Below are 27,843 nucleotides of genomic sequence, written 5' to 3' on the forward strand. Positions count from 1 at the left end.
ATTCCAGTCCAGTCTAGCGCTGGAATGCGACTGGAATAATATGAACCGGGCATTAAAGTCAATTTGTCAGTAGTGCGTAGAATCGATCATTGAGTTCAGACGGTAGTAGCTCTCTGATCGACGCCTGCGCCGGACGTGTGCACTGACTGTGTTTAAATATTAAGTTATAATGTCGGACGACGATAGTAACACTAATTTTTCAATTATTAATCGCGTTGAATCTGCGACATCAGAAGTAGGATCGATACAACAATCATCCTGTGTGCCTACCGCAATGCCTGCTACTGGAAATAGCGAATATTTTACACCTGGTTGTGAAAGAAATGGAGGGGCGAGCCCTCGACGGCAAAATTTCTTCAAAATATGATGGAGGGCTTCTAGTTTCGCTCTATTTCCGCGGATTAGAGGACACCGTGAGTAATGTCTGCAAAAACCCGTCATCTTTTAGTCGATATCAACTCCGGGGAAATACAGATAACACAACTTTTTGTTGACGATTGTCAATTTACGAGTTTGAATATCACATGAAGAACAATTCGTGGTCGGATAGCGAAGCTAGGAATGCTGCCTTGACTCACTTGGGACGTGATAAGAAGTGAGCAGCACGTACCCGTTGTGTAAAATCTGGAAAGAGTTTAAGGAGCGACTTACTCGTTTGTTTAAACTAGGAGGTTTCACGACTTGTTTCGTGATATGGTGGACTATACGAGTGACCATGCGGTGACCTACGTTGAACATACGTTGTACATCAACAAAATGGCGCTGATTGACCGGCTGGAGACGGGTTGGGGTGAGTCCAATAAAATTGAAGTCGTGATAGCTGCCATCACGGATGTTCAGGTACGCATAGACATTTAAATACGTACCCTAACACTAAAAACCTTAAGCAATATTCAGACAAGACTCGTGGTGAATATAAAGCTTCTAAGCGCCCTAAAATAAGCGAGTTAAATGCAGGTCGTCGTTGCCATTTTTGTAATAAGGTAGGACATTTAAAACGACACTGTTTATTGTTACTTAATAAAAATAAAAATGAGGGTACCCACCTTGGCATGTCTGTTGATAAATCTAGTGAACAGCCAATAGTTGCGCGATGTTCTTATTGCCATAAACTTGGACATTCGGAATCTACTTGTTTTACAAAGCAAGGAGAAGAAAAATTCTAAGCCACAACCAAAATTGGTCAATGTTTGTTTCGCGTGTGGTTGCATGCCGAACAAAAGTAGGACCCTGACGGTAATCGACTTAGGTCTTATACCTACGAAGTAGTAACACTAATTTTGCAATTATTAATCGCGTTGAATCTGCGACATATATATATATATATATATATTATCCTAAATGTGTATACAATTCTATAATTATACTGTACGTGTATACACACTCACTAAACTCCTCGTAAACCGCTCGACCGAATTGAATGATTATTTTTATATGCGGTTGGTGGCGCACTGGGTGGTTAGATTCACAAATCAGCCCGGCGGATGTCGCTGCTACCTAGGTTATTTATCTATACTGCAAACTAAATAGCTGTTTTTTTTTAGTATGAGTCTCGGATTGCTTAACTGGACCTCTTGGCACGTAACCAAACGAGCTGGGTTCGATTCCCAGTCTAAGCCGTCCGTTATTTATATCATTTATCCCTGTAAAGCCGGGAATGATATCTAGTATACATATATATACATTGTTTATAGCGTGCAATATTGTTTATTTATAAGAATTATTTATTAACTAGAGTGGTTTAAAGACAGTGCTTATATTAAGATTATCCAATTCTGAGACTATGTTGGACTATGCACAAGTGCGTGCAAATACACGCACACTCTCTTTCATAACTTTCATAGCATGTGTTCACTACGACTATACAGAGAATATCGTTACGACAATCACAGGACTGCCGTCTTTTCATAGGGTCTTGAAAGAAGGTAATGAATTTGAAGTACTACCAACTTCAGTAATGAGTAAAAGGTTTTTGATTAAAAAAAGTATTTCATTTTGTTTATCAGCCAGATCCTTAACTTATTAGTCTTAAGATAGGCCAGATCGTAATATTAGATGATATCTCAGTAAATATTGGAACATATTTGTTTCGGTAAGACATGGTGAAAGTTTATTGGATTTGTGCTTTCAAATTTTTTGTTTTTTTCAACAGGTGTATCAACAATAGTCACACGAAACGAAACGGCAAGATTAGCAGGAGACGCGGGACGTAATTCAGGGGGAGTGATATTTGCTGCTGGCGGTTGTGCCGCAGCAGCATTGCTGTTACTCGCTGGAGTAGCCGCCGCGGGGACGTTATATAAGCGCGGGAACAAAGCAAGACATCATGATTCCATACAGTAAGAGTTGCCGTTAAGATATTCGAAGTCACTTGTCCAGCAGTAAGGCTTATTTAGTACTAGTGGCATATTCCTTTAAATCAAGACTGTTTGTAAACCGAACGCTTTTCCAAGTTTTGTAAATGCTGCAAGTTTATAAATCATTAGTTGACAGTTGGTAATCTGGCTTAGTATAAGTATAGCTTTCTCTGTCATATTAATAATAGGTTGAGGAAAAAGTTTCTTCACATTTTTTAAAGAAAATTCACAACAATTTTTTATACAGTTTATTTACATTTAACTAAAGGTATACCTACATAGGTACCATTTTGTTCGATAACTTTTTGCCATCTTGTAGGTAGGAACATGATCTCATTGCTATAGAAATTTCGGGGCCTCTGCTCAAAATACCGCGACAATTGGTTTTGGCAGTCCTCTCGTGATGTTAACCTGACCCTGCCTAAAGAATTCTGAAGAGACTAAAACAGGATGAATACTGAAGGAGCAAAGTCAGGACTATACGGAGGATGGATTAACACCTCCCAGACAAGCTCTCTTAATTTTTGCTGAGTGGCTGAAGAAATGAGGTTTAGCGTTATCATGATGAAAAACCTCACCCCTGCTGCTGATTAATTCCGGCCGATTTATCTCAGCTTCCTTTAATCTCATCAGTTGTTCGCAGTAGAATTCAGAATCGATGGTCCTGCTTGGTAGTAACAGCTCAATGAAAAATGTCCTTCCAATCCCACCACACACACAGCATTATCTTGTTGCGAGTAAATCCGGGTTTCGCCAGTCTGTGAAGCCTGACCGACCATTGACCACGACCTTTTTTGCAGGGTCTTGTCGTACGTGACTTTTCATCAACCGTTATGAGCTTCTTCAAAAATGGTTCGGTTTCATTACGTTCTAATAAAGAATCACAAATGAGTGCATGGTTCATGTTTGTATGTTGACACCGAATACTTTCAATATGTGTGTATATTAATTGCACTACAAATTGACAGCTGATTGAGTGTTAATATTTTGAATATTCTGATATCGTATGTGTCTGGTGATTTCCAAATAAATATAATAATTTGTTTATGTATGTTTGTCATTAAAATTAAAAAGTTCAATAATCTTATAAAATAATAATATGTATAGTGGAAAATTATATGATAGAGAATAGTCGAGAGCATAACCTATTTTATTTTGTACACAATATAGGTTTAGATTGCCCCGGAAATTGAGGTGCAAGTTAAAAAGAATAAGCGGAAATTCTTTATGTGATCTGAGAACAGTTTTACAAAATTGGCTGATATTTTCTTAAACCCAACTAAATTATTGAAAAAAAAAATTTTTTTTTTTGGAAATTGCTCTCAAAGATCATCTGTTTGGTAAATCCATTTTTTTAATTTAAATACAAATATATATTTACTATGATAGCATAGCTTTTAGTAACAATTTGAAATGAGACTCATGCATTTTAAAATGATGTGTTTTAAATAACAAATATATTTGTTAAGATTGTGTTATTCGTGAAATAATAATAGTCACACATAGATTTGTGAAGTACTATAAACACTAATAATTAATCGACGAGCCAGTTAATTTCTATTTTACTGCTTGTCCTTGGACATAGGCATAGAAGTGTGGAGCTTCCACACGTCTCGATGTCCAGCTTTACGTTGTACAACTATTCTACTTATGTCATTTTCTCATCTTTTTATTTGTCTTCCTCGTTTTCTTTGGTCATAGCGAGGAAGCCATTCCATTTTTGTCCATTTATAATTGTCTTCTCTCATAATGTCTAATGTTAATTTCCATATCAGTCTTTTACTAGAATTAACAGCATTTCTAAACTTTGTCATGTCTTTTATTTTTCTAGTTTTACTCTTTCTTTCAATTTCAGATTCAGACAGTCCTTGCGATACTATTTTGACAGACTCTTTGTTTGTTTTCTTGTTTATCACTGACTGAACAGGTTTGACATGCGTACCTATGTCAGACACAGGAATATACAAGCAACAAAGACTTTTCTGTTGTAAAACATTTTTAACTCAATCGTGAAAATTTTCCATGTTATCGTTTGTAAAGATTTACAAGCAATATCCACCTGGGCAGCGTAAATCGCTATCGCTCATGAAATGTTATTATTTGTATAGTTCGGTAGAAGCCACCCTTGTCTCTGGCTTGATGGATGATAGCGGAGGCTTTATCGATACATAATAAATAACCCAGCGACGTTTAATTGCGACTCGCTTTATGCCCCACAATGAAAAATTGCCCCACAACGTTTGGTTTAGACAAACGCTTTTGTTTGAAAGAGCGTAGTCATTATTTTGTAGAATATCAAACATGGCTTCAAAAATATTTTATAAAGCGATATTTAGTTATCCACATTTATGATTTTATATAAAAACTAGCTGACACTGCAAACTCCGCATCGTTTGCCATGTATGTATATATTAGGTCATTATATATGAAATTGGCGTTTTGTATGGGAAGTCGAATATTTTTAATTATAATATATTTAATTAATCAAGGTATGAACCATTGTTTTCTATGCACTTTTACCATCTCATATGATGTTCATGTTCAAGTTCATTGATCCCTTTACTAAAAAAACCAGTCGGACGGGAATCAATAAAATCTGTGAAGGCGATTTGGACTGCCCTATCAGAGTTAAATTATTTCCCTTGCAAGATGTCCCAATTTCGAAAAAAATGGCAATCTGTTGGAGCAAGGTCCGGCGAGTACGGATCCTCGGATGTCTTAGACATTCCAATTGAAGCTCTTCTAATTTGGTAGCCGTCTGTTGTGCAGTGTGTGGTGTGGCTAGCTTTTCCATCATGGTTTGCAATTGCTGATAATAGACATCAGCCGTAATAGTCTGGCCAGATTTGAGAAAACTGCAATGAACAATACCGGCACTAGTCCACCAAACGCTTGGGGCAGGATTTGGCTGGCTGGCCAGGATCCAACCATTGCGCTGAGCGCTTCCGATTATCGTAAAGAATCCATTTTTCATCACAGTTAATGATTCGGTTTAAAATACCTTCATTATTGTGCCGGTTCAGTAATGTAACGCAGCAGTCGACGCGCGTTTGCCGGTTTGCTTCAGTCAATTCGTGAGGTACCCACCTTTCAAGCTTTTTAATCTTCCCAATTTGCTTCAAGTGAATTAAAACAGTTTTATCACTAACACCGCAGCCTGCAGCTAACTCGGACATGGTTTGCGATGGATCCGCTTCCACAATAGCCTTCAATACTTCATTATCAACTTGGGTCTCAGGCCGTCCACGGGGCTTGTTCTGCAGGTCGAAATTTCCAGAACGAAAACGTTGGAACAAAAAACGAACTGTGTTTTCTTTTGCAACATGACCACCATACACATCATTCACCCTTCGAGTCGTTTCCGCAGCACTAGTGCCACGGCGGAACTCGTACTCGTAAATAATGCGATACTTTAAGTTTTCCATTTTGTAAAATGAGTGACGCAAACAGAAAAAAACAGAAGATTTGAATGAATGACGGTCATCGAAGCACACATATATGAGTAAATAGCTGTACAAATTTAAATTTGAAATTCCTAACCAAAGAAGAGGTATTTTAGGTCAAAGTGGCCAGTACGACAAAACGCCAATTGCATATGTAAGGACCTAATATTAAGAATGTTTCCTATTCTTTTAGTTCAATAAAAATAACCTATGTTAAAAAATAGGGGTTGAACATAGAGGGGTGATAATTAAGGGTTGTATATATTTTTGTATGCTGTATAGCAAAAATAAAATTCTAAAAAATAAAAAATATTTTTTTGGGTTGGATACCCCTTATCACTCAGGGGTAGATAGATAGTAGCCGATTCTCAGACTTACTAAATTTGCATTAAAAAAATCATAAGCATCGGTCGAGCCGTTTCGGAGGAGTATGGGAACGAACATGTGACACGAGAATTTTATATATATATATAGAGATTATGTCTGTATGAACAGTTCTGTCTGAGTTTTACTAATTATTGCAAGCTTTTATTTATCTTGATAGATAAATAATTGATATGATTATCTTCTAAATCTTAGTTTTTAAAACACATTTTTTTTAATTTTTTGGCAATTTCTATATTCTCCTGATGGATACGATAATTTAAATTTTGCTATCAATCATAAAAGTCTTTGCGTAACTCACGCATATTATGAATCACTTTATTGAAACCATTCATTATAACAATTTTATTGTGTCTTTTGAAAAAATAATTGTAAATTATAGCTTTAGTTTGCTATATTTATTGATAAATACAATCACAAGTACTAAACTGAAAATTTATTACAGCACGTCATACACGACGGCAGCATATCAGTACGGTAGCCATCAAAACGTTCTTCTTCGATTGGACACACTCGGCCGCCCGCCAAGTTCTACGGGATCTTACGCGACTATAGCGAGTCTACATAAGTTTCCATTTGGTAAGCAACATTTAATACACCAGTCACTCAAAAAAATCAATTTAAACCAAAATATGTTTATTCAGTATATTCAGTGAATGTTAAAAAAGTTTACAAAATTCGCGAAAGAGCAAGATTTCGCCATCCGTTCACAAAGCTACCAGGAGGCCTTATTCTGAGAAGAACGGACAAGAAACTCGGCAAGTTTTACCGTCCCTCTTACTCTTATTCAAAGGAAAATGTCATAAACCACAACGTCATTAAAGTTACACTCATATTCACGAAACACAAAGCACCAGTTTAAAGAAGTAGTTATGTATATGTTAAGTATAATGCAATTATATGGAGAGTTTGTGAGGTTATAGGCGTAATCTCTGAACCTACTGGATCTGATGTGGAAAATTCTTTTACCGATACAAAGCTACGCCATTTGTGTTATAGGTTTATTAACTCCAAATTGATATGCAATATTAATTTATTTACAAAATACTTATATATCTAGATAGATCAATTATAAAAATCCGCGCAATCAGCCATATAAACATAAGTGTGCATATGTCATAATAGTTAAGAACGTCCACACAATGTCATAATAATAAGTTAAGCTATTTATAATTAATGGTTGTCAATCTTATGGCCCAAAAACCCCACGCTATAAAGGCATAAAAATTTAACTAATTTTAACTTAATCACATTGAAAGCATTACACAGCAATGATCTATAACTTCTAGGAAGGTGATTAAATAGTTTGATAGCCATAACGTAAAATGTTTTTGAATAAACAGTGGTGCAGCATGCAGAGACCCACAGCCGTGTTGGATCCCTCCCTGGATATGCTTAACTTTAAAAACAAGTCTGTCGCGTCTATCTGATCATGATAACGATACAGCGCTGCATAGAATATATTGAAGTTTTCACCAATATATAGAATGATTCATGAGGAGGGCTTATAATTCTTCAAGGTTTCCCGGGTAATCGTGACCCGAAATTACGATTGCCCGTGTGAAGCCTGAAATAACAACCGCTGCCTTTTTAAGACTGAAAGAAAGAAATGTTAGTCTATTTTATTTGGACAAAACTTATGTTATTTGAGCGCATAGGGTCGTACAATGTTTATAGTCATAGAAATAATATACATAAATTAATGGATAACAAAAAAATATATACTGAAAATATTATGATAATACAATAAACTCGTCTTCATCGGATACACCGATCGATCGAGATTTGTTTAGTCTGTAACATCCGTCAGCTGTTGCGTATAATGATACGTCAAATTGTTTTCCTTAGTTATATCACTTATTAGTTTATATAACATTATAACCTATATGTATAATGAATGACTTAAAAAACACAGTATGTTGTCCTGATATAATTTGCCCGCTTGAGAAGTCATTTTTTGTGGGAACAAAAGTACGCGTTTTTATGACTAACATGTCCTGTGAGTCACAGTCTTAGTACATAAAGGAGACATAACTGTCAAACGATCGGGCTTATTAAATTATCATAATGATTTTTTTTTGTAACTTAAAAATATATATTTTTAAATAATAAAATCTCTTTACTGACATCATTGGATATTACAATCTATCTTAACTTAAGACTAATAAGTAATTATATTTAATTTTAAATTTACTACTAAAGCTACTAACCTACAGTGTTTATAACTTAATACTAACATTACTAAGACTTATTCACGATTTCGTGGTGTCAAGAAGTTGACGCCTCGACCTAGACCTTTATAAAATATATTCATTAGGTATGTTTTAGAGGAATAGTTGGAATTTCGGTAATAATATTAGCTGCTTCGAAGCCACACGATGAATAGTTTAAGCTAAGTGCGCTTAATTAAGAGCACTAAGAAAGTTTAAGACTTCTCTGTTGTTTGCAACAATCTGATACAATTAGTATTTATAAAGCCGTATAAATGGATTCATAGAGCCATGTTACAAGCGGTTGGTTCTTAATACTGAAAAGGAAGATACTGTGAAGAAACCAATACGCTAAAGAATGAAGCAGGACGACCGTGATTACGATTACATTTTCTTTTTGTGAAAATATAAGTATGTCCTATAAATCGGTCCGAGTTTTTTAAATGCATTTAAAATCTAATTTTTCATTATTATCTAATAAGTTCTGTTATTTGACTCGAAAAAAGGTAGCCTAGGGAGAAAAAATGGTAGTTGTATGTAATTATCTAAACGAAACAAGGACATTGTTGATTGCGGTGAATAATCAAAAATACAAGAATTTGGAATAAAATAGTAGTTTTAATATATAAAAATATGTTATACTCTAAGCTACATTTTGTGGAAATAATTCACTTTAATAGCAGTTAAAAAATGAAATATCGCTCCTGCAGGCCTTGTGTGTCCAATAAATATTGCAGTGACCGTAAAACACGTAATGATTAAATTTTTAGTTTCATACGCCGTGGTTAAATTTTCAAGCGGATTTTCTTCGAAATTATTCAGTTTTAATTTTAAGGAAAATATTTATAATGACGATCATATCTATTCTATGCGTTGTTATGTATTGTAAAAAAATATTCTATTAAAGTGTTAGTGTCATTTGAATTACTCTATTACCAGAATTGTCAAGCTAAATTATTTAAGTTTTACAATTTCTAGCTAAGAAATATTTACTATATATATATATATATATATATATATATATATATATATATATATATATATATATATATATATATACATTTATCTGATATGGAATGTAATATAAAGTTTGGTACATTAAATTTAAACAATTGATTAAATAATGTTACCCAACCAATATCGGATATTAATTAAATTAAATTATTAGAATTTGTATTTTTTTTAACTTAGTGTCCTAAAGATTTTCCTTACAGTTCTCGTCCATAGACAACAGTTAGCACTTAAATTTAAGAGCCAGCTCCTTTACCCCTGTATAAAACGCGGAAGCGTTTAGATTATAAACATCACACAAAAAAACTTTACAATGTCACAAAACGCTTTATATCTGATTGTATTACGCATTTGCCAAAATTAACGAAAATGTAATTATACAATTCCGCGCTTTATTTCACTAATTTCGTAGTTATTAAAGCAATCGCAAAAGCGATTTAACTCGTACATAAAACGAAGTTGTTAATAATTTTGCATTTAAATCTGAAAGTTTTTGAAGCAAATTTCATGTATTGCGGTGTTTCACGCCTGCGGTAATGTAATTTAATACGTGTATCTGATTTCATAAGTAGTATCGTAAAAAATATTTTAAGGGATAATTTTCATTTTAACGTACGATACGGGTGGCAAGTCAATGTTCGTGTACTAATATTTTTGAAGTGAATTTTTTTTATCGGCGTTGTAAAAAATATTGCCGTCACATTTTCGGTTACGCGTCACATAATTCCGTTACGCGCCATCTATTTCTTGTCCCTACCGCGGTTGATTCGAAGAGATTCTAAGCCATTAATAATAAAAACATACAATAACAACCATAGTAATAATTCTATTACAATTAATGAAATTCTGTAATAATAGTAGCAATAAGGTAATTGTATTATTTACATATATTTATGATATGATATCTTATTTAACTTTAACCAATTTCTGTCAAGTTGCATATAGTAGATAAGTTTCGAAAAACTAAGGTCTTAAAAAGTTTCACTTACGTGTGTACATTTTTATGGTAATAGATTAAGGTTTTACCAATAATGGATGTTTTCAACATTAAGAGATTTACACATTGAGCCTTCCGAGCCGTATTATCTCTTTTTTTATAGAACAGGAGGCAAACCTAATAATAAGCCGCCGTTCATGGACTTTCTCAATGCCAGATAGCTCGGAAGTGCGTTGCGTGCCGGCCTTTTAAGATTTAGTACGCTCGCTTCTTCAAGGACCTTAAGTCGAATTTTTTCGCCAATACTTCAGTGAGCAGCTCGTTGGTAGTTGGTGGTGCGTGGCACTTAAAAACGCTCAGTTGTGGAACGACGGACGTCGAGCTGATACGAGTGGAATTTCGTGTTCTGCCTCGATGTCGATTTCTATAACCATTTGTTTTTTTACAGGGAGTCGAAGATCACCATCTCCATATGCAACCACACACATCAGTGATCACGTGTATGCGAAGCCGGAGTCACGTGTGTCCTACTACGCTGCCTCTAACTTAACCCACGTCTCGCAGGTATTTTGACCGCAATTTGTACTAACAATATACTTAATATTAGGTTATTTTAAAATACTATGTCATAGCTGCAGTTTTTATTAATGTTTCTCATCTGTGTCTGTCATATTGTGTTTGGTTGAAAATATAAATAGGTACTACATTCGTTAGAAAGATGAAATACGCTTTTAACGACTAAGGCAGTCTAGTTCTATACATCGGTATATACGTGTGTGTGTCTAGTGTCTGTGTATTCAGATAAAATAATTAGTAATGTCTTGAGCTTCGACTAAATAAGTTCAGCATAATGTCCATTCTGAATGTCGGTCGTCGATCTATCGTTTCTTCGACAACCAAAGGCAGGACTTTCGTGCCTAAGCATTTAACAAATTGTTCCAAATGTTAAACCTCTTCCAGCTAGTAATGAAGGATCCACACAGGAATGCACACTGGTACCTCCGACTTCCCGACTCAGTCTAGCCCCGCTTCGTTATTTTTCTCTTAACCAATTAACGGCCGAGTTACGCCGACATTTTACCGCGTCACTACTCGAGAAAAAACCAGCAATCGTGGGTCTTGTCAATAGAACTGTCATTTAATATACATCATTTTATCTATTTTAAGTACTAATAATTTAAGATATTAATAATACAAATCATCTATTTATTAAATTACAATACATATTTTTATTTATTGTAAAAATCACTGGATATTGTTGTATAAAGCATAAAGTGTCACAGACCAGGCAGTTTATATGATTGGCTAGCGTCCCCGCGGGAACTACTGAGGACAATTGTGAGGCATACAATAGAAGTGTTATTTATATTATAATTATTAAATACAATAAGTATAAATCAACTATTTCGATATAAACTAAACATAAATACAAATATTAATTATGGTAAATATAGCAACGTATTCATTATACAATTTTAGAAACCCTAACACAAAGTAATCAAAACAACAGGTGTGTTTTGATTACCTTCCTTCAAAAGTCACTTAACAATGTATAATTACATTTCATAAAAACAAGACAATAATCCATAATTAAACTCGAACTGAATATTGAATAAAACTAAGTTCATTACGACCTAAATACTCATTAAAATGTCAATAATTCATTTATGAACAAACTTTTGAGAATAATTAATAAATCTTTCTTCATTAATTTTGACTTTATACTTTTAAGTATCATCCGTAAAGTTAAACTTTTAAGTAACTCTAAATTGATTGACTAAAGAGTTTAGTCAATTAATAATATTTAAGTAAATTAAGACTAAAATTTTGTTTTATTCTAGAAATTTATAAAATTCTCTTATAAAAAGGACGCACTTGAAAGTAATAACGTAGACTAAAGATTTATTTTTAGCAGCAAACTAAATCTTTTACAATAATTATAATAAAAATAGAATTTGGTACAACAATAAGGCTACCGAATAATTAAAAATAAGGAAATTAGACAACCCAATTTCTATTGAATTATTTCTCCACAAAAACCTACATATTTCTAATTTTATTTCTGATTCAATCTACCTTACGTCTAATATAACTGTTATAACTAGTTTTACAGTTTCTTGTATAAACTAAAACGCTGCGTTAGACATCATAAACAGTTAAGGATAATGCAAATAAAAATATGTAAAAAATTCAAAGAGACACGATATAAATCATCCCGGCATATCAAAAAAGGCTCCATATCAAAAAAAGCTTTTAAACACAACATTTTTATCCATAATATATAAAAGACATTTTAAAAATTCCAAGGCAGACGTCGAATGCGCGTGAAATGAGCCCTTTACCTCATTAGAGATCCAATTTGAGCTGCAACACCCCTTCAGGTGATACAAACGTAATATAATTAGCAATATTCTTCGTTCAAGATCACAGAAAGTATCTAGAAGCGGCCTGGAGAAACTTTTAAGAAATCCTGATTAATTTCAGCGCTTATATTTAGTTTGCTGATTCTAGAGAACTATATATAAGAAAATCTATTCAGCGTTGCTTATCATATACGCTAATACAATCATGTTTTTGTACTTTTAAAGACATAGATTTTTCTTACAATTTCTGTTACAAAACTGTTTCAAACAGTTTTCAACCAAACTGTAGTTTTCCATGGAAATTTATTGATACTATTTATTTAGTTAAATCATGTACAGTATATAGTATAACTTGAAATGACAAATATAATTTTAAAATAAATTTAGCCGACAATGAACTATTGCACACGTGGCTTCACCCAAAGCTTGTAAATTCAAGCTGGATCATATCCAGTAATCTATGTTTATTATCACGCTTGGCACGAAGCAAAATTTTTAATTTGCAACCCTCTTTGTTCGTAAATTTAACGCTAGGTTGAAATTCTTGAAAGGAAATATGAATTAGTGCCCAGAGGAGACCATAATAAGAGTAAGAAACTGGCGTGTTTTTAAAACCAAGTACTAGAAGATTTATATGATGATTTATACGACACAGGAAATATAAGGATGAAAATTAGCAGGTTGTTTGCCTTAGGGTTGATTTCTAAAGATATTATCTTGCTTGTGTTGCTTCGTTTTCTTTACAAAATTACAAGGTATGTTTTATACTTACTTTAAAAGCATAAAACTACTATATTCTAAGTAAGCTAGTTAATGTGGTTTTATTCAAATATAATAAAAAAATAGTCATATATAAATGATAAATAGTTTTTAAAAAAACGTTCAATTCGGCGTATAAATCACATTGTCAAGATTTTGTTCACCAAAGTGTTACCTCAATAGTCGAAAATATCGGCAATTTAATGTTAAGGTTTGAATTAAAAGCCATCTTGCAGATCATTTTTCAAGGATTTGATCACGAAGTATCGGACAATGCAATGATGATAAGAAGTTATCTACGCTTTCAAGGATATCAATATATTTAAGTTATGCAAGCCGAGAATTGGTGTACATATGTTGGAAGTTAATGGGTATTGTTTACAAATTTTAAAACCACGCGAGACTTGAATTAGGGACTGGAAATGTCGTGAATGTTTTATGATTTAAATTCAAAATAATTTGTTAAGTTATACAATGGTATACAAAAAAATAGGATTATGAATGGCTATGTACTAACAATTCAATTTCTCAATGCTGTAGACACGTATTAACTGTTTTTAATAGTTTTTAATTTAGTATCTAATTGCTAATTAGGTTGTCGTCAAAGATTTTGACGTTATAAGGCAACTTTAAATAAATAAATTAAATTTAAAAAATCTAATATTTGTGATAATTTTTTTTAATTATATCATATATGTAAATTGAATTTATTCACATTAAAAGGGTTAGTGTGAATCGATCAGTGCCAGTAAACAGAAATTGAATTGGGCGGTATATCTAAAGCTTAGAAGATTTACGGACGCGTCTTCGAGGCGATTGCATGATGTCACACGGGATATTGCATAGACATGCTAGGCTTTGGCGTAAAGCTTTCCGTATCCTATTTTCATTACCATTTTATATTTCGAAATAACACGGAATATACGTCGATTGAATTTTTGAACCAGTCACCTCCGGTTTATTTGTGTAGAAAACTACGTTTTTTGTATTTTTATTTATTTTTTATAATCGTTTCCTGAACTTTCACCATTATTTTTAAACATTTTCGTGGTTTAGCGTAACATACAAACAAACAACTATTCTTTATTTTATATCACGCGACAGATTTATGAGTACGCCAATACGGATACTATTTAATTATTATGATCTGGTTCCATTTATAGTAAGCAGTAATTTGACATTCTGGTTACACTTAAAACTATTGTCTAGTTTTATTTATTGATATTTATTTACACTCAAGAAGACAATAATTATAAAGCACAATCGTTTCGAGGATAAGTAAATTACTATAATACACAAACGTCTGCCGTTAATAATTATAATAGCTGAGCTCAATCGTGATATATACAATATTAAAATAAAATATGGTATGACTTTGTTCATCCAAATACATTAAACTGAGCATGCAAAATCTATACTAATAAATATTGACAAATTCTAATGGTCTTATGTTTTACCATGAAAATGTTAGTAACGTGAGTTGTTTGAAACTATTCCATGCAAAATCAGAAAAGGCCGTTATTCTGTATTAAAAGATACGTTCTGATTAATAGGTATTTTTGCCATCTAGCACTACCTTGGTTAATCAAAAAACTGCCAGTCCAGAGCAATTTCTGAAGACAATCATTAATATTGCAATGTAATTGAAATGTCAGCGCGGCAACCGCAGCGATTCGGTAGAACGTCTGAAATCTAATCTTTTGAAAATTGAGATCTACTATACGCGTTGATTTGAAACTGAAAATAGAGTTAAATTGTTTACCAGTAAAGATCTTTGATTATATTATTAAAATAAAATTTCTGAACATAAATCATTGAATATTCATTTTGTAAACGTCAATCAACATAATATTTAAAACATGGATTTTTTACAGGATTTTACGGTAAAAATATTTACGGTGCGATGTTTCTTGGTTTTATGAAATCGTTTAAGAATTGCATTAGGTTTGTTGAATTTGAAATATTTTGGCTTTTTTAACTGCAGTACCTATTGGTAAGGAATTGTTTTCTAAAATATTAAAACATATTTTGTACACAGCAAACAATAACGAAAGATCGTGTTACGGATCCGGCGGAACAGCTTCGTTTACTAACCACGTCTCGATCAAACATTCGGCTCGAGATACTGGTTCAAGAAGGCACTTTTGGGCGAATTTATAAGGGCGTGTTCAAGAGAGGAGATACGTATGAAGAGGTGCTGGTAAAAACTGTGTCAGGTGGGTACAATATAACATAAAGGCATATGTTATTCTTTTTTTATAGTATACATGATTTAAAAAAAATAGTTTGACAACGAACGAACTTGAAACTTATATACTGAGACCAATGTATATATATATATATGTCGCAGTAAAGTAGTTAAATCAGAGAGTTAATTGAATCTCTAGACAGTTACTTAAAAAACAATTTTCAATCAAGTTTCGTCAGGCAAGTGAAGGAACGAAACGCTTAACGAGTTTCCTAAACGATGCTAGGCAACAAGACTAACATAACCTAACTTGACCTAACCATTTACAATAAAGCAAAACACGGAATTTCCAAGTTCTCAGTTCTTCACGAACACACCGAATTAACAATAAGAAATGAAATAATCATGGCGGAGTCATGTTTTACCATCTTGTTTAAATTTGTTAATCAACACGCTGGCTTTCGGTCAGACAGATAGTTAAACGTTTTCGACGCTGCACTATTTGAATCAAAATGCTAGCGGCTTTATTGAATATCGACATGTAATTAACTGTCAAGAGATTCAATTAACTCTATGATTTAACTACTTTACTGCGATATATATAAAGCATAACATTTTAATTATTATATTGCGCGTAATAATATTGTATATTATCACGACGCCCATAAAAATATTGAAGCGTAATTGTTAGCCAAAAGTCAAAAATTTATTCATATAGGTAACACAATGTACGCTTATGAACGTCAATTAAAAAGAAATATACATTAAATGCTTCTAATTTTACATTTACTGCCAGTTCTCAAATCAAGGGCGTAGAACGGAAGATAAGAACTGGCAATAAACTCTCAGCCACTCCTTTTAATCGGCAAGATTTTTTTGGGTTTCGTTTTCAACGTTTGTAAGGAGCCGATGCTAAAATGTGATGATAACTATTTTCCACGAGATTTTTGTTACATGTACGAAGCGACTAGGATTTAGACGACTTCTTAGAGTAATCATCATTGACGTTTGTAGATGCAGCGTCAGCCATGCAAGCGGCTTTATTAGTAGCTGAAGGGCTACGGTTCTTCGGTCTGGTGCATGCTAATGTGCTATCTCCAATGGCAGCCTGCGCAGAAGAAGCTAGAAAACCCCTCTTAGTATATTGTTGCGTATCACACTCTTCTAATCTTAAGAGGTGAGTCTGAGGTATTTCCTTGCATTTTTAGACCGACACATACTGAAAGACGTCAATCCTAAAATTATGTGTTTGATATACTGAAGAGTTTTGTAATTGTACATTAATATTATGATAGTGCATGCTAATTATATTTTATATATACTACAAAGTGTTAATAAATTGTATTATGATAAATGAGATAATAAGCGACCTAGTTTTAAATTAGTTAATTAAATTACGTTTATCATAACTGTACGATGTAATTACTGCTTTTGTACGTGTTGTTTTTGTATGCGTTGTCAGCTGTCATATGTTGACTTTATTTTGTTTAGTTTCTCCTGTTTATTGTAATTTTGCCAAGCCGCATTTTGTGAGTGTATCTATTGGTCTAAATTGTATCTTGACTTTCTTGACTTAATGTCTTATAGCCCCTAGTTGGCGCAAAGAGCCTCCAAAGTGAGCCTCCATCGCGTTCGTTCTTGAGCCTCGTATTTCACCTCGCTCTAAGTCTTTCCAGCTCTCTTTGCCTCATGCAACTGTACTACGCCAGGTTTCCCTGGAACGGCCACGCTCCCGGTGTTCTTGTGGTTTCAAATCAAGCGCTTGCTTGGTCTGCTGACTGATTGGGATTTTTGGGAGGGGAGAGGTGTATCTAATGTATAGTCTTAAAATTTATTCTTCTACTACAAGAGATAAATACAGGTAAACATAATTAAATCTATTTTGTGCTAGATATCTAACGTCGTGTCGGCTGGGACAACAAACTTCTCCAGCAACTCGAGAATTGGTGGATTTAGGAGCTCAGCTTGCATGTGGCCTCTCATTCTTACACGTGCAAAGAGTTGTCCATGCTGATATCGCATCCAGGAATTGCATGTGAGTTTAGACATTGACATTATGACAATAAAATAAAATAAATTTAAAATACGAGTACATTTATGATTATTGATTTAGAACAAATAGATTATATTTAATTTTATAGATGATAATCTTATAATGACAATTTATATTAACATATGAGAATAATGAAGATTAAATATCTAGGCTCCATTTGAGGAAATGGGACATTTTAAAATATCGCCAAATTGTCATAATTAATAAAAAAAAAGTTTTTTGGTAACGTTTACAGAAAATTGGGTTTATAAGTTTCCAACAAAATTCTACAGAAATTTATTATTAGTTTATTTTTCGAGAATTGACAATAAATAAGCAATTACAATAAAGGTCTATACATATAAATATTCAACGCATACGTGTTTACATACATACATACTTTTAATATTAATCAAAGTTTATTTGTTTGACTGAACGCGCTAAACGTGAATCCAATCTGTAATATTTTTGTTTTGGATAGTTTATTACTAATACCAACATACGCTTAATTAGGTAAATAGAAATCAATACAAGAAACATTTTCCATCTAGTTACTAACTGCTACTGCTACATTTTCTTCTAATTTAATTTTCAATGCAGAGTGGATGAGAAGTTAAGACTGAAGTTGACGGACACGGGTCTGTCTCGTGACCTCTTCCCTGATGACTACCACTGTCTGGGTGACAACGAAAACCGACCAGTGAAATGGATGGCACCCGAAGCACTTCTTCACAACCAGTACACTACAGCTGCTGATGTGGTAAGTTCTTTATTTTATCGTCGTCATAGAGATTTAATTTTATACCACACGAACATAATACTTGTGAATTTAAAGTAAGGAACAAAGTGAAAAGTATAAGTACTTAAGGATGTATATCGAATTATATAAAAAACCAGTCACCACTATGACATCCAGGTCTTGTCTGTAGATTTCTGTATCAGCTTCCTCATTTTTTTTTTCTTATTTGTAAAGTAAGTAATCGGTCTTCTGCACCTGACACACGCATTCGACCTTTTTGGTCTAAGGAATGTCGAGTGTTACTGTTTATTATATATAAATAACATGGCACAGAGGTGATTTAAACGCGTGACCTCTGTGTTGAGAGGCGCCAGCTCAACCCACTAGGCCTATGTAATAAGAAGTATTTAAAGATTACCTTATATATTGTGAAAATAAGAATGATCATCATAGGCGAAGATTTAAAAATTTAACCCACTTGCTTGAATTATCTATTGTGCGGATTAACGACTGTGTGACTAGATACCATATATTTTTTTAACATTAAAAAAAACCGGTGTTAGGTTTTTTTCTTTCTTAAGGTTTTAAGATATGCCAGTTTTCTCAAATGATTGTATTCACCATATCACGCGAATATCTATCCGCAGACACAAGGCGACCAATTACATATTTTAAATTTAATATGTCATTTTGCTTAATAGTGGTCATTAGGAGTAACGCTATGGGAGTTAGCGACCTTGGGGTCATCACCTTTGGCCGAGTTGGATCCAGCTGATGTTGGAGCTTTTCTTACTGGCGGGTACCGACCTGCCCAACCGCATAACTGTCCTGACGAATTGTAAGTTATATATTTTATAGATAATATACTTAAAATAATTTGCGTTATGTTTTATTATAAGAACTATAAAAACAATAAAGACTAAAGTTTTAAGTTGAAAATAATCAAACAAATCTAATACAGTAATTACAATTCGCGTACTTTAATCGAGTTATTTCCTAGAAGTCGATCACGAATAAGATAAGTTTTCGTAACACCTTTCTATAATAAAACTTTTCCTCATGTCTATTATGAATACAAACACAATATTTATTTCAAGGTACGGTCTAATGTGTTGGTGTTGGACGACATCTCCCGCCGCCCGCCCTACGGCGCCGCAATTACTCGCCGCCCTACACGACTTTCGGCAAGCTCTTAGCACTTATATCTAATTTTTTACTCTTAATAGTTTTTAATATAACCATTATTCAACCAAGGTCATTCCTTGTATCTTCATTATTAAAAGGTCCTTTATTTGTTCTTTACTCTCATGTCTTATGCCCGGGTTCTATATAAATCAGCCAGTGACTCATTTTATGTGCTTATAAATTAGTTTTGCAATGCATTATTTTGTTCAGAATGTGAATTTAGCAAAATCTAGCCTAGATGATGTTTTTTGTATAGTGTTCTAGAATTTGCGATACATTTAGCTACTGATTTTTGGCTCGTTGTTTTTCATTGTATTTTAAATATAGAACTCGGACTTTAGATACAATTTTGACTAATGTGGATTTTATATTTGATTCTCTCTATTCAGAATAATATAATACCAAAGTGCCTGTGTGCTCAGTTCCATTGTTTTTATTTACGTGCTGTGAGGGACCAATATCGAAGGTCACAGACAATTTTTATTATCTTAATGTATTTGTCTGAATTGATTTATCGGCAAAGTATAACACCGTACCAAAGAATTAATATTATCTGTAACTCATTAGTCAAAGTCATATTCATAGCGGTGGTTGGTTTCCAGGGAAATAAAAATTTGGTAGGAAGGCCTGAAAGGTTAACCTGAAGGAAAATATTTAATGGACTCCATTAGGAATTAATAAGTCAGAAGTTAGGTTATAGAGATTAGACTACTCAAACAACAACGCCAAAGTTTCGACCCAAATATTATTTGCAGTGGAAGTACCATGAGTTTGAATGGTATTTAAAAATGATCACGTGTAAGATTATCACAAAAATTTCTACGTCGAGTTCATGGTAATACTATACAGTGGCTAACTTTCTTTTAAGACTAGTTAACAAGCGAGACTGGAAAATTCACTAAATAAAGTGAAGTGTAAAGTGTAGAAGCCCTATGTGAATTCGTGGAATTCATTTTAATGTCTTACTGCATGAGATGTATATACAATTAAACGTTAATCAAATCTAAGTGTCTATTTTATAATGTAGATATTAAATTGTACAAAGAGAAGTCAATGCAAAAAGGAATTTAATTTTTGATGATCGTTAGGCTATGGCGTTTTGTTTCATGTATTTGATATACATATATATATATATATATATATATATAGTAGTATTTTCTAATGAATGATAATTCAATATATGACATAAGTCATTTTTAGCGACTAGAATCAATATCACCCTTAATGCGGCAACAACAATATCTTTAACCAACTTCAGAATATCGGACATTTAATTTGTATTACTTATAATACCCCTGTTTGCGAACTTTAATAAATGACTAGTCATCTGCTAACTATTAAAAACTGACTTCTAAATATTGCATAATATATAGTGACGAAGCAGTCACAAAGAATCACTTTGTATGTTAATAACCAACAATCAATTTGTAAATAATCAATAAGAATAAGTATTTACAATGCATTTTGGAGTCGGTTAATATAAATATGATTGTCACACATGAGTTTATACAAATTATCTATTGAAGCGTAAAAAACTGTCAATAAATTGCGTTAATCCAAAATGGTATACAACAGTTAAAAAATGTATGAAATGTATTGTCCATTACATGAAACAAAACGTATTTTAATATAAGATAGTTTAAGAGTTCCTGAGGACATCAGGTCCGTCCAGGCGCCGTAAGGATTAACACCAAAACAGTAGTTAGTCACGAATATAGCATTTGAACGATTATTTATACATATATAATTGTACATAGTCTTTTATTATATACTAAACTAAAATATATATGCTTTGAATGCGAAACGACAGGGCTGTTTTGTAAAATTTTATGATTGTATGGGACAAAAATCTTGTGTAGAGTCGGGAGAGAACCTATTCGATTTTAGATCGCTGCAGTGCTAAATTATGTTTTTTGTTATGCTCACTATGACATCATTGTAGTTCTACAGTAATTGTCTTATTAATATGAAGACATTTAAAGTGTATAATTTTGACGACTAACTGAAATGACATCTTTCCGCACAAACTATACACGAGCTTAATTTTGAGATTAAATTGGAACAAAATGTAGTTTTTTGACTGACTTGATTCTCAAAAGTCTTGGAAGCGTTGTATAGTATTCGGTTCAACTCAACCTTTTTAAACTTACACAAAAAAACTATAATTACCGTTTCAACAATTTTCTTCTAGCCAAGAAAAGTCAATCTGACAGTTGACAACATCTAATCTAATTAGACATTTAAAACAATTGCTTGAATTAATACAGATTGTAAGTCGGTATTTATTTGTAAATACTAAACATATAACATATATGGAGGTTGTAGTTTGTGGGAGTAAACAAACATTTGAATAATTTATTTTATATATACTTGTCATTAATTTGTCATGTCATGCATCTCATAATAATGTGTAGCTTATTAAATCAAGAAGCCTTATACCAGATTTAAACTTTACAATCGTACAGTTAATTAGTAAGTATAAACGTGCCCCGTCGTTTCGATCAAAGGTTTGTAATTAAACTGAAAAGTGGTTTAATCCGTATCCACATTACCTTAATATAACCTTGTAAAAATAATCTGTCAAAGTCGTATCGTGAGAATATTTGTCTATTATCAGATGTTAATATAGGAAAATATATACACTTTTAATATATTTATACCGTGTAGTGCAATACTGTAAATACGTCACTTGTTTCAACACTATTATGTTTATGCTGCGTTGAGTTTAATTGCTTGATATAGTATCTGTAACATCCAAAAGCGATTGCGATCGGGACGTCGACTTCAAAGATTCCTAAGGCCGTCTAAATTTTGTACTGCACTATCTAAAGATGTGACTCTGGATACAGAGGGAAATACATCGAAATTGCCGAGCAACGCTTTCGGAAATTACAGAGTACCGATTCTGATTTGTCTTACAGTTTCACCTTTGGTAGCTTTGTTAAAATAGATCAGTATAGTTTATATCTCTTTCAAATAACATTCAGTTATCACAGTTGAATTAAAATTGTGTATTACGTTTTTCACGGATGTTAAATTGTAACTATCGCGTTTAGTCCGATAAATGTCTGTTAAGGTTATAAATGTATTGCTGTTTTATCTTAGCGATAGGTCTTATATAATTGGTTTGTGAATTTCCTACTTTATACCTCAATATTTAATTTTTACTTAGCTTTACTTTAATATAACGATTTGTATAACGCGTTATGGAATATACAGGGTGTTTCAACTCTTAGACATTATGCTTATATCTCATTTGAGATGCGTATATGATAAGTCGTACCATTAACAATATTCGTACTTATAAAAATTTGATGAATATAACTAACACTGAAACTTTTTTCGCTCAACGAAATAGTATTACATACAGCGATGAAATGCTAGCAGTACTCTGCCACAAACTGCAAACGTTTATTTATTTTTAATTATATTTTCTTTCGGTTCACTTTTGGCTACTAATAAATTGGCAATAGTAAATTTTAACATCAACAGGCAAGCAAATACAAAAAAAGTGCGTGCAGCCAAAGTACACATGTCAGAAGTGAACACACGTCTTTGTAAATTAATTATTACTAAGGTAAAAGCCCCAATGATCATGTACCAGTATTTGTATATCTACCACTATCACTATCCACACTGTATACGTGCTAATGATAGTATAAATAAATAAAATCTGCGTTTACTGCACAAGATGACTGATGATGAGCGTTATGCGACAGAATTTCTATCTAAAGTTCTTTTTTGTGACTACTAAACTAATACATAAACCAATCGCAATATATCAATGCGTGTATTTTTTCTCGATCTCTCTTTCTATCGTTCTCAATCGCTATTTCCCTTTTCTTCGCTGCACATTTTCGTGACGTTTCATACGTAAAAAAATTGCCCTTATGCGCTTAAAGAAGTTTCACTTCAAAAAAATATAATTTAATTGTTATAAATTAAATGTAAACGTAACATATGAATTTAAACGTAAACATAGTTAGTTCACATTAAATTTATAAGAAATTTCAGTTTATATAATTTACAGAAGTTTTATTTAATATAGTAAATCATTACCATGGGAACTATTTTAAAATGGTAAGTAACGTAATGCCGTCTTTAGTCCACTTTTACGGCAATGGTTTTATTTTAATCTAACCATTGCTTGTATAATAATAATGGCCGGCATCGCTGGCTGGAATTGTAAGTTTGTATGGGCGATTATTACCAGGCTGTTGTGTATAAGAAAAATAGTAAGATATTTTAATTAGTACAAATATTGGAAATGGTCGCTATAATATCTTATTGTTTGCATGTTAGAATAAATCGTGAATCGGTGTCTAATGGGTGTGTTAATGATAGGTATAAAGACAAGCACAATCAATCAAACTCTTTAAAACACAATAATCAAAATAAATAAATTAACACTAATAATTATACTCATTATCGTTTAAAAAAAATGGAAAATTTCATTAATAGAATGGGCTCCTTATACTAATCTAGACAACATTTCTAGCTTTATGTGTGGACTTTCGTCCTCAAATCTTATAAATTGCTATCATATTCTGTTAGATATATTTAAACCGAGAAACCGATTCAATCGACACAATTCCCGCAAAGCCTTCTAAGAACTATTTCGTATCTCAATAGGCTTTATTGATCAACCCTTACATCTCTTTGACTAGATAAAATTACAGACGCTTGAGCACTAGATTTCCCGTTTAATTTACTTAGAGTGACAATTATTAACACTCTCATTCAATAAAGTAATTTATTTTTAACAAGTATACAAGACAAACACTAATAAATATATCCTAAAACGATCTTGAAAGTCAAATTATATCTTAGTAAATAACTTATATACAGATTCAAATGAAATCCTCCTTTTTTGAAGTCGTTTAGTAAATACTAAAGTGAGTGAAATGACGAGATAGAACTTTTTCTGTAAATTGAACTGTAATGCCAATTTGAATGAGATTTCTAGGTATTTGTGAAATCTGGTATAATCAACGGATGTTACAAGAAATGCATCGAAGATGGGTTCCGAATTTGCTAGATAGTGCTTACATCCAATTATTGAGTAATTGGAAATCAATATGTGTTTTGCAGCTCTGTTGTTTTCAGTTAACCGTAACTGATGTTGATTTTGTTAAGGGGTTATATAATTTTTACATTTTTGCAGTAATAAACGAGCTTGTGAGCCTTCTGGCAGTGTCCAGAGTGACCATGTTCTCACTTTACATCATCTGAGCCTCCTGGCCGTTTGCACCCTGTTAAATTGCATTCAAAATCGCCAAAATTATCCTACTGATACGTGTTTAATTAATTTAAAAAAAATATTGTTATTTTTGCAACGAATTATAAAAAAAAGCTAGTTTATTTTGCAGTTTTGCTTAGAAATAGAACCATTTTAATTAATTACGAATTTTTCCATAATTATTGCACTTAATCTATGTCTGTATCTTTTCTAACATTCATATAAATATTCTTTAAAGTACGATAATATTTTTCGCAAAAACTATAGAAACTACTCCTTTTTCAACTATTAACAATCTAATGCTATTTTCTCATGTATTTTATCACTTCATATATCAATAGTGTAATCAATATAAAATTTCTACAATTTGTATATTTTTGTCCATGAATTGTAAGATATTTGGGTAACTTTATGCAAACTATTCAATAAGTGTTTTCAAGAAATGAGAGTAAAAGTTATGTTTTACTAAAACAACTTAAGCGTACGGAAATTTTTATAATAATAACAAAGACAGATCTCTCTAAAATTAATCAAAATCTCTTAAATATAAATTTTGCTTATGACAGAGTAGCGGAGAGTTTTTTGTCTGTCTTCTCGCCCACTCCACACCTACACAATTTAGAACCTCTTTTAAAATTGACGTTCACAAGATATCAATTTAATTAAAAAATAATCTTTAATTATTTAATGTATTAGTGTTAATTATTATATATACTTAGGGTTCGATGGATGAGGTTAATTTAAAAATTAAGTCATACATCATCGTAAGATAAACAATTCAATAAGTACATATATATATGTAGTTTATAAAGTTACCCATGTTTAGTGTAAGTGAAAATGTATTTATGGATGGAAAATTGAGTGCCAGATGAATGTGATTGTATGTTAAATGTATTAGACAATGTCTTTAACTGTGTATCTCATCCAAAAAAGTTGAGGATTAAAAGATGTTATTTTACAATAATTTGTTGTTTTATTTATACTTCACTCCTAAACTATCAGAACCTTGCGTTTAAGAGTTTCTCATATCAATGCGGAATTCTAAGCTCCCGTTTTGATCCTGCTGTTTAGCAGCTCATAAAAATTATTACTTCTAAAACATATCTTTATATTGAAGAATTCGTTGAGGGAAATCAATACTCATTGGTCATACTTACTTCCAAATTTTTGCATTACCCTGAAGACAGACAGACATTATTTTTATATCAATAACCTTATTGATTTCTTTACCTACTTTACAGTTTTATCGAGTGTATTGTAAAGTACTATACCGCCTAACCGCAGACGACACCTGATATTGAATCAATTACGAAGGGTTTTTTCACTTATAGCAAAAATGTTGTCAAGTTCATTTACCTCGTAATAGTTAATATATACTATTATTGTAGATGTATGTAATATTATTTTGTTCAAAAACAACAGGAACAATAATCCCTTATTTCATAGTTACATAATCTGGACTTTCTATATACACCAAAACATAGATAGTCCAGCCTTGTTAAAGCCCGTTATAAAAAATATAAAAGGATTTGTTATTAAATTAACAAATTAATTAATTGTCAAAATTTAATTTAATTATACTTACTTCCTCTTATTGAAAAGACTCCATGGATATTCGCGAGCTCAAAGTGGCCTATAAGCAAACAGTATCGCGATAGTCGAAGGTAGGTTCTCCGATCAAAAACTGTCTAACGAGCTCACTTGCGCCAGCAGAGCACAAGTAATAAATAGTGACATCCACAAATTATCGTGAATAACGTTATGGTAAATAAAAGTGAAATATTTGATTATATTTTTATTAAAAAAACACGCTACACCCTTTTTAGATCTATAGCTCAGATTTCTGTATTCGTTTCATAATCAACTGTCAATGTACTAGGTAAGGTGATCGGCCTCCTGTGCCTGACACACGCCTTCGACTTTTTAAGTCTAAGGTATGCCGATATCTTCTGGATATTTCCTACTTCCTTCGCCGTATGAGCGAGTGTTAAATGTGCAAATAGAAAGTCCATTAGTGCACAGCAGGGGATCGAACCTACGACCTCAGGGATGAGAGTCGCCCGCAGAAGCCATTAGGCCAACACTCCTTTGCCGTTGAATTAATGCTTATTTATGTTTATATTATAATTAGTCAATACGTGATTAAATTTTAATGACAGCTAGTATATTTTATGGAAGTCTTTCAATTAAGTTTTATAGACCGTTTTTCATGTAAACAGAGTCTAATTGCATTATTTTAATTACATCTCTTCGTACACAGTATGCTCAATGACAACACAATTAAAAGTAATTTGTAAAACAATTTAAACACAATTGCAGTTTTAAAAATCAAGAGTGATATTTAAAATAGAGGAAACGTCGTAATATTCACACACTGTTAATTTTGTGGTTCACATAAAACCACTGAAAAACTTTCGGGTCTAGTCAGTACTTTTAGTGGTAATTGTTTTGGAATTTTGAAGTTAAAACCGTTGTATTTGAATTGTAATTTAAGTGTATTTATGCAACCATATATCACTGGATAACTTTTTGTCTTCACTCGGAATAAGTGACCACTATCAGTTGGACGAACTAAATCCAAACTACTGTACTACCACTATATGTATGAGTCGGAACTCGGTATTACGTACTATATTTTAATAGTTCCTATTAGTAGTATCCATTTTATAACAATCGTTCGCTAGAATTTCTACGAATCTGGATTTGTTAAGAAGTACACGGTAATCTTTGTTTGAATTAGAACAGTATTTTTATTTTGCATATACCATTTATCAAGGTAGGCTTTAGACCATAAGATATAATCAGGTACAAACGCTAATTTATTACATTAGACTTAAAACTTTTTTTTATTTGTCTGTATGAAATATTTCTTTATAAAAACATCAAACAGTTTTTCTCGATAAAAAGCAACATTGAACTTTGAAGCGTTAAAAAATATCAGACTGTCTAAGGTGATCAACTCAATTTGCGTTCAATGAAAAATACTCAATTTATAT

General features: G+C 32.5%; 1 protein-coding gene across 1 annotated transcript in view; it reads left to right on the forward strand.

Annotated features, from left to right (window-relative positions):
- Positions 1-19,632, forward strand: part of LOC123714360 (tyrosine-protein kinase Drl) — a 44,164-nt gene extending 24,532 nt beyond the window's left edge. The window contains exons 5-13 of the mRNA XM_045668590.1: positions 2,153-2,339; positions 6,630-6,763; positions 10,791-10,906; positions 15,503-15,680; positions 16,667-16,829; positions 17,544-17,687; positions 18,285-18,444; positions 19,125-19,261; positions 19,521-19,632. Coding sequence (XP_045524546.1) covers positions 2,153-2,339; positions 6,630-6,763; positions 10,791-10,906; positions 15,503-15,680; positions 16,667-16,829; positions 17,544-17,687; positions 18,285-18,444; positions 19,125-19,261; positions 19,521-19,632 — 1,331 coding nt within the window. The remainder of the gene's footprint in view (positions 1-2,152; positions 2,340-6,629; positions 6,764-10,790; positions 10,907-15,502; positions 15,681-16,666; positions 16,830-17,543; positions 17,688-18,284; positions 18,445-19,124; positions 19,262-19,520) is intronic.
- The last annotated feature ends 8,211 nt before the right edge of the window (positions 19,633-27,843 follow it).

The sequence above is a fragment of the Pieris brassicae genome, chromosome 9 (genome assembly GCF_905147105.1).
Source record: "Pieris brassicae chromosome 9, ilPieBrab1.1, whole genome shotgun sequence".
Taxonomy (NCBI): domain Eukaryota; kingdom Metazoa; phylum Arthropoda; class Insecta; order Lepidoptera; family Pieridae; genus Pieris; species Pieris brassicae.